Source organism: Ictalurus furcatus, chromosome 12, assembly GCF_023375685.1.
Source record: "Ictalurus furcatus strain D&B chromosome 12, Billie_1.0, whole genome shotgun sequence".
Classification (NCBI taxonomy): Eukaryota; Metazoa; Chordata; class Actinopteri; order Siluriformes; family Ictaluridae; genus Ictalurus; species Ictalurus furcatus.
Window position 1 is genome coordinate 14476166 of NC_071266.1, and position 9450 is coordinate 14485615.

At 40.5% G+C, this 9450-nt stretch overlaps 1 protein-coding gene across 1 annotated transcript in view; it reads right to left on the reverse strand.

The window, feature by feature from the left end:
* Window positions 1-9115, reverse strand: part of arid1ab (AT rich interactive domain 1Ab (SWI-like)) — a 75230-nt gene extending 66115 nt beyond the window's left edge. The window contains exon 1 of the mRNA XM_053638717.1: window positions 7833-9115. Within this exon, the coding sequence (XP_053494692.1) occupies window positions 7833-8729 (897 nt within the window). The 5' untranslated portion in view covers window positions 8730-9115. The remainder of the gene's footprint in view (window positions 1-7832) is intronic.
* Window positions 9116-9450: the final 335 nt, after the last annotated feature.

Here is a 9450-nt window from a genome sequence, read left to right on the forward strand (position 1 = left end):
AACTGGAGATGTCCTTGACAAGTGTAAATGCACATGTTCTCGCCTCTTTGTCTCACTGACTCTTCAAACCCACACTACTGCTTAAAATAAGTTTATGTCCATGTCCTCTCAATGTTGACTGCAACTATAATTTCACATCAATCTATTACAAACTTCTGCTTTAAATCAGTGTTCCAGCTTCATGAACGTTCATTAAATCTGCAATATATTATAGCACTGCTGAATTTTTTTTTATTCTGATTGGTCAGAACCATGGCACAGCTCTGACAGCAAGGCTTATAATTAAATCAATTGTTCCAATACGTTATCGTTTCTATAGTAACAGCTCATTCACAGGGACACCTACAGCAGATGCTTCACATAATCAAACACTAAAAAAACAAAAAAAATTTTTTTAATATGCTGTTTTTTTTTTTTGTTTTTTTTTTAAAGACGTAGATGTACAATCATTGATATAGTTTTCTGTAAGACGTTTATTTAACATTTATGGAGGGAGTCTCCACTGTCAGCACTTTGTAACAGCAAGTTTTCCACCATGGGATAGTCTTCAGGAGTTTTGGGGCTTTATAGTTTCTCAATACAGAAATGTCAAGAAAGAAAAACAGAAGCAGGTGAGGTGACGACTGTTTATAGCTGTTATAACATTAGTGGAAACTTCTGCAACATTAAACACTACTATAAAAAGTTTAGAAGTATGATGCGTCACTCGTTAATTTAAAAAAAAAAAAAAAAAAGAAAGACAAACAACTCCGCTTCACATCAGCACACATCACACCACCACACTATTGATTTTCCAACAGAAGCATGCCCTATTGTGTTGCATTACTTGGTTGTTACATACGATTCCTGATAGATGCCTTATCTGGATTATTTCAATCAATCAATCTAATGCTGTACTGCTCAGAAGGTTATTCTGTCCCAATCACCACAGGGCAGGAGTGCAAGCTGAAATCATACAGACCTCCAAATCTGCATATAGTTTAGGTTATGAGAACGGACTTACTCAATTTACAACAAGTCTTTTAGGCAACAATTCACACACCAAGCCTATATGTTCAATTTTCAGCATTTGTAAGTAATAAGAAGATAAGCCTGAGGTGGCTGAGAGAGAGCGCTCTCAATATCACAGCATATTTATAGGCAAGAGGATATTGATTCGAATCGTGTGTGTTGTGTGACTACAAACAGCCAGCAACCGTTTAACACATCAGGTCAGGTTAGAGGTGCTCTGTGAATGTGGATAAATCTTAATACAGCACTGCTTATGAACTTTTTCACAAAGTTATAAGCCATCAACAGAACTCAAGGTTTTCTTTTCAGTGATTGGCACAAATACATCCCTGTAGTTTCTACTGTTTGAACTGATGATTATCAGTAAAGGCTGGTTTTCTTCTGAAACTATTGGTTGTGCTCAGGACGACAGACGATAGCATCGCTGATAGATTCTAACTATTGTGAAGGCTATCGAGTCAGACTATTTAAATGTCTTTGGATAAACATGGTGTCTGCAGCATTAAGATTGACAAAAATAAAGTGTGTTTTATCTTGTGATACACGTTTCCTTTTCACCTATTTTTAACCTATTTTTTTGTACTTTAATAACCTGCTGTCTGACTTCGGAGCACAGCAACAAAAGATTTTTCTCTGATGTGTCTTAGCTTCCCATGTCGGTGCTGCTGAACAGATAACATCGTGATGGTCTTCGATCACAAATCATGAAAAGAGATTTAAAGAAATAAAACATTGTTGTTTATTGAGGCGACTTCATTCAACGAGAATTCAATCCTGCTAATGCTCAACACTGAACACACGCACATTTAGTTTGTCATTTCATAATGAGTATAGTTACAGCTAATAACTCATTACGTTTATTTAGTATATACTTCAGTTTTGTGAACATTGCCGATCTTGCTAATGGGCAAATAATAACAAAAAAACTAATGCTAATTCTAGACACTAGCAGCTACAGCCGACCTGTAACCACGTTCCCGGTATGTTTTTTTTTTTTTTCTGTTGTAATGACGCAAGGTGTACTTTAGGCTTGTGAGATTGTGTGCAAAATGTAAATTTTCCTATGGTTACTCCTAACTATCGCTGATTGATGACCATATCTCTTGTAGCTTTGGAGACTGTCTGCTGCAGCCAGTGTGTGAGATCAGGGTCCTTTTGCAGCAGGTGGGAAAAGAAGGGGCGTGGCTAGATGCATTTAAAACATGTGTGCATGTTACGTCATTTCAGCGAAACACGAAGCAAGTTAGTCGGTTGCATGATAGGGCAATGCTATACTGCACACAATCTCACAAGCCTACTGTTGGCATCTTCTTAATCATTAACAAATATCAGCAGAATTTTTAGCCTCCTAAAATCTTTATTCGCATTACTGACAATTTTCATCAGTCAGATGCTGCAATCAGCTGTTACTTGGAGGTAAATTGCTAGTGCAGTGTTGTATATGTAAAGCAGGAGTATACACAAGTGACAAGAGGTATAACTTGTGTCACTATTTTGTACAGGGGGGAAAAAAACCCAAATAAGTGAAAATTTGTAGAAAATTGGTTATGTACACAGGCAGAGAGGGTTGTCTGTTCAAGAAAAAGAACTGGAGAAACAGTGCAAAAAAAAAAGTAGCTTTTTTTTTGTTTGTTTGTTTGTTTGTTGTTTTTTTACACTGTGCACTGCTGAGAATCACATCATGTTTTTACTTTTGCTGCTCCGAACAAACATGACATTCTAAATAATTTCTTACAGAAATGATGGTGCTCACATTCTGTTCTTGTCTTTTTAAGTACATAGATGGATGATAAACTGGGTTCAGGGATCTGCTGCGCCTGAGGGCAGATGAAATTGACTTCCGCTCATGACACTGAACTGTTCACACTACACGAGTCGGCAAGCATTAGACTTTGCATTCGGGGCTACGAGTGCGCACTAGGTTTAACTAATGAGTTGCTAGCCAGCTAGTATAATTCGCATGCTGTCTCAGGCTCTGCTCACACACGTGTCTTGGGTGATCCAATCACAAGTGGGCAGACAAGATGTTCACACCTGGAAGTTTTCCCTGACCATGTGTGATCATTTTTCTCCAGTAGATGGGCTGCCAAAACTGGCAGAAACAACCTGTGGCCACTCACTTTTAAAATCAAACCCAAAAATACCAGCAAATACTAATGCATTTATTTAGCCATCAGACAGCATTTTTCCAACAAAACCATTCAACACTCGAAATAATCAATAAAATCTATAGTGCTACTCCTGCGGTCATCTGACTGTGCAGCTTTTTGCATAGGTTAGCTAATTGTGCTTAACTTTTTCAGCCACCACACAAGTACACATCTGAAAGGAGAGGAAAGTAAAAACCATGGATGCATCAATACCAATACCAGTCAGGTACAGGTCAGATACAAGACATTTACTCACACTTGATGAAACAACAAAATATATATATATATATATATATATATATATAAATGACCGTTTAATGGCATTTTTAGACCTGTAGTTCTGTGCTTTGTTCTGAAACGGGGACTTAAACTGTAACAACGTCGCATGTTCTCCTTGGCTCGGTTTGCGTTCACAAGGCAGCATTTCAAAGCATACCTAAATGTGTTTTGTGACGCAAGTCACATGTGAGTAAGCGTCCTCTCTTTGGTCAGAGTGTGCCTGTTTATGTTCCAGGGGTTCCGCTCGTAGCAGTCGACCGTCACGATGGATAGACAGCAGCTCCATGAGCTAATTGTGGCTTTCTTTTTAGCTGTAGTTATTATAATGGTTTGAGTGGCAATCGATGTTCCACAGGGCGATTAAAGCCCATATCCTTGAGACACTCTCTAAACACCTTGTAAACCTGTGTTTTTATCCGTTTTTGAAAGTTATTCAGAAATATGTTCGTCAGACCAAATTTCAATGAGGCATTTTACCTCGTCTTTAGTCCAAGTTAAACCACAATTCATGTTGGGAGTCATTAGCAAAACAAACGTGCTTTTTAGGTAACGAAGTTCTCATCATGCATTGCTATACAGGTTGGTTCATTGTGTCGGATTGCTTTCTCACCACAAGCAAACCACTCCAGAGATTGTTTTGGTGCAGATCCGAGCGCAATTGCCGCGTTCATACATGTCGAAACAAACTTCAAATGAGCCTGGGGTGAAAACGGCCTAGGACCTGCATAGAAACATTGCATTTTAACAATGGACGGTGAAAGTATGCCAAAATAAAGAACTTTTTTCCCCTCTAATAAAAACAGCTGATGAGTCAATCGGCATGTGAATCTGGAATGACTGACAGCTGCACAGGTGCTTTAACTTTACAATAAAAAGACGCGCGGATGCGGCACTCTTGCTTCTTGTCACAATATGGAATTTTTTTAAACATTTATTATGAATGCTAGATAAAGTCTATCAATGTGTGTCTGACATAACGATTAATAAACAAGTATATAAAACATAAGTTGACTATACTTATTAGGGAGGCCACTGGAATATTTTGTTCAAAAATAGTTAAAAACTCCTTGTTTTGTCCAAAAGAGAAAAAAGGCTGAACATTTTCACCAAAAAAAAATTAAACATGCCTGCAATAAAATGTAAAATTTAACACTTCACAAACAGTGCTGATAAAAATTATAATTGGATGGTGACAAACCATTCTGGGTTCACGAGGGACATCAGACCAGATATTTCTAAAAGGATAAGACCGAAGATGTACTGTTATGTTTCTTACTGTTCACGGTGTTTACCTCCCTCCAATATTCTACTGTATTAGAAGACTTTATTGAATTTTATTTTCCAGTTAATAATAGGCAATCATTTCACTGGGTTTTTTTTTGAGGGAGTAAGGGCTTGAAAGTTTGAATACCTCTAGTCTAGAGACGACCCTATGTGAGTGAAAATAAGCCACTATCGGTCTTTGACAATAAAAACAGCTGTAAAGAAGAGCATTTCCGAATTTAAACACACCTGCTCTTCTCCACTGCAACTCTACACAAGCCAAGGTAATGAAGTAGCTACACTAATATTTATAAATAAAACACATTGATTTTTGCACAACAGAAGAAGTTTTCCCATTGGTGTGCATGTTTAAATGTAATGTACTTTACTCGTGTGACGTACCTCAATGTTATAACCAACACACGCTTGTGAATCTCTCCACCTGCCGCACTACACACATCAGCCAAGGCACGAACCATCTGAATGTTTTTATTAGCTGGATTACTCAGTGTGCATGGATGATGGATGATCTTTTGCGAATCAGAGACACACAAGTACATGGCAACACTGACAAGACCGAGAAAACGTGCAGTGCAATGCTGTCAAATAACCACTGTGCAGTTAAACATGTGGACTGAAAATAACATGAGAAGACATGTTTGTTAGCGAACACTTTTTAACCTAGTCAATTAATTTTGGCTACCTAATCACACTCAAATTTACCCAGCAGGCTAGCTAAATAAACTTGTCATTTGTCCAAATTATTATTTTATTTTAACCAAAAATTGCCTTGTACACTCTCAAAGCAGCCTGTTAGAGCACAGTGCATTGTTTCAGTCTGAGAAATTTCCAACAGCCTGCTTTAGTTATTCGTAGGTTTTCCTATGACTGGACACTAATCTCAACCAATTAAAATTTATAAAACACTTCCCAAAAGACACTACTATATACGTAACGTGATCAAAGAGTGCACAGAATCAGTGGAAACATAAGCCCTATTTGGACGAGATTTAGGTGGCGGTTACGTTTTCTGGTTTCAGACTCACTTGCGCTCATCTTACATCATCACAACCGAACTCTGACTACCTCCTTCAGGTAGTCTCAGGTGTGGTACTGTGGTGCTCTTCCCGTTCCGCATGACAGCTTTCATATTACCAATTTTTCATGCAGACCGTGCACTGTTTCAGACTAAACTGGCAGTGTGAAAAGCTCCTAAATGTACATGGGGTCCTGGGGATGTTTCTTATTGTACAGAAGCTCCTCTATGATTTTATTTCCATCATCATCACCCATGTTGGTGTTTGTCTTTTGTCCTTTGAGAAATTTTCAGGCTAAATTAACTTGCTTAATTTACTGTTTTGCACCAAACTTGGCACTAGTCTGATCAGTTTAATCCAGATACACACGCCTGTGAGTTTCTATGCAAATGTCGGCTCGTGTTGGAGGGGATGGGGTTTGGGGGTGTTTGAATGTTGTATTTATTTTTGTAGAGTGCGCATCAGTGCCGTTTCCCAAGATATTAAATACTACCAGAGTAAAGAAACAAAAAACCCTGATGTTTTAGAAGAGGCATTCTACCTTATACTTGGCAATGCTTTGACTTCACACGCTACCTGGGAAAGAAAAGTGAGTTCCTGCATTCGGATTAAAGGAGCCATTATAATGACAGTCACAGGTATAAAACATTACTTTATATTCACATTTCAACTTTCTTCAACTTTTCTATAAATAATAACTAGTTGCATCACTGCCACATTATTAAATATGCAATGTTAAATGCTAATAAATTCATATTGTAAATTATTTCATTGTTGAGCATGATCATATGAGCGCGTGACGCAAACATCTGTGTTCACAGAAAGTTAACACTGACGAGGCGTGTTAAAAAAATGTGTAATAAACTAATCCAATCCAAATAAGTCATTAGACACTGAACTAAATGTAAAGAGAAATAGCTATACAAGATACAGTGCTAAAGTGTTTGTTGAAACATGTCATGCATGCCCCTGATCCAAGGATGGACTAAATATATACCACTGCATATACTTTTATATAGGCCTATACCTGCTTACACAGATAATTCATATGGAGAAGAGCATTTCAATTCAAGGAGTAATGGGGTACATCCTGGACACGGACACACACACACAGCTGAAGTGCAGCAGCGCGTCAGCAGGACTCTTTGCAGCATTACATTAGATACAATTATACATGGCCAGGAGAAGACAGGCAGCCAATCAGATTTCAGCTTGCGTGTCAACCCAAGACCAACTGTGTCCTGGCTTTGACAGAAGTATTTTACCTCCATAATTCAAATCCCAAAGCAAAGCAGCCTGCTCCTGCTCACATCACTGACCTGTTTACCAGCACGAAACACACAACACTGTGCACGTCAACCTCACTGAAACAGACACATGCTCGACCCTTACACGTGTACAAGGCACAATTTTACACACAAATCAACACGAAATGGCATCCACATGCAGCAGTGTGACCGCCCACGTGCATGCTGTAAACAACTGCAATGACCCTGTGTGTGAGATATCAAACACACTGCACTTATTACACACCATCAAACACCCTAGCACACACGCACAGAAGGTGGGGAAAAGCCTACAGTAGAGTACTGTTATTTTGTATTTGAATGATTTACATTGCATCGCTCTATCTACTGCAGTAAGAAAACAGGACAGAAGTGCGCAGCCCTTTTTTTTTTTTTTTTTTTTTGCTGCATTCCCATCCCCAGACTTCTGCTTGAGGAAAACACTTGTTTTCACGCGTGAAGAAGTCCATCATCACCATGCCCACTCTCAACTTAATCCCTGCTACACCACAATCATCAGAAGTGGACACTACACTGGTATAGTTCAGGAGGGAGGTATATATATATATATATATATATATATATATATATATATATATATATATATATATATATATATATAAAAACCTCCAAACAAAACCTCTCATACACACTACTGCGAGGGAGGAGAAGAGAAAGGCAGCCATTTTAGAGAAGACGTAGAGAAACAATGGCAGGTCCGTAGCAGCAGTTTGTTTCCTATAACAGCACTACAGCTCTCAGCGAGCGCGTGCTCACGCCTAAAGTTTGAGTTGAACAAAGTTTACCTGGTTCCTGTTGAGCGCGTGTGCAGTGTTCCCCGGGCTCATGGGGGGCGCGTGATGGCCTCTTTGTTGCCAGGGCGGATGACCCCCTCCATAGTGATTAGTGCTGCCCATGTCCCCTGCTCCTTTACTCGTCCCGTCCTGACTGTTATAGTCATTCTGTGGGTAATTCTGGTAGCCTCTGGTGGCGCTGGGTGATGTCAGAAGCTGGTTTAAAGTTGGGGTCGGGGTTGGCTGAGGGTTGCTCATGTTATACCTCTGATTATTATACGAACCCGCCATAAGAGTTCCTCCTGGTTGCTGCTGCTGCTTGCCTGGCTGACTCGCCTGGTTAGTGCGCGGGGAATTCATGCCATATCCTTGGCCCTGATATTGAGTCCGATTTGGGAATGGCCCATAGTTGTTGTAGTGGTTGGGGAAGCCGTGATCGTGTGAGTTTGTCGGATAAGGCTCCATTATACTGCCCGGTGCCATGCCAGGGCTTTGTTGTCCGCCATGTTGATGAAAAGGGCCCCGGTTGTAGTGCTGGTTGCAGCCGTATGGTGGTGGAGGGAAAACACTCGGGTGGTGATGAGCAATGCCTGGGTGACTGTTAGCGTCTAGATCGTTCTGGTTGTTATTATTACTGTTGTTCATCCGGGACGAATTGTCGTTGCCGTTTTTCATGTCAGGGTCCCCTCCTCCGCCTCCTCCTCCTCCTCCACCGCCTCCTCCTCTTCTTCCTCCCGGTGCATTAGCTACCTCCGTGCCGTCCTGGAGCTCTTTCTGTCCAGGAGAGCCGCCGTTATCCTTGATTTCCTGCTGTGTCTCTCCCGGTATCGAGTCTTCCTGCGCGTCTCTGTCCGGTTTCTTCAGTTCGGCGGCTGGGCTCGGGCTGAGCGCAGCGACCTGAGCGGCCATTATTCCCCTCTCTCTCTCTCTCTCTCGCTCGCTCACACACACACACACACACACACACACACACACACACACTCGCTCTTTCCCTCTCCCTCTCTTTTAAAAGGAGGTAGTTCTCACAATCGAGCTCCAAACAGCACTGGATATAAATAAAATTATTTTAACAATGTAGCTGTGTCCTGGATCATTCCTCCCCACCCCTACCTCCAGACCGGACCCGGTCTTCTTTCCAGTTTCTAAGTAAAAAAAAAAAAGTTACGTGATTAATATAAATGAGGACCCCAGGAATGAATTGAACGGGCACAAAATGTGTGCACAGTGCCTCTGTTACAGAAGGAGAGTAGGAGCGAGAATCCGATCTAACCAGCACGAGGCTCCGCGAGACACGGCCATTTTACCGAGGCGCAGAGTCACATGGAACAGCAGGCGTGGATCTGAGCATGCGCGTGGATCCGGACTACAGTACAAACCTGTCAGAGAAACATTGTACTTTCGCTTCAGGGTGTTGTTGTTGTTTTTGGACATTTATGAAAATATCAGAATGAACAAAATTATATGACATAACCTAATGCATGAGTAATTAATTTAGTCTCATGGACATAGCAGTTATTATTTAATGCTGCAGTAGACTGTTATATTTGTTCTCATACACATAGGAGGATAAAAGTGTACTCTCTACATGTATACACAGCAAATAGGAGTGCCAAAGCGAGAAGTTTGTTCT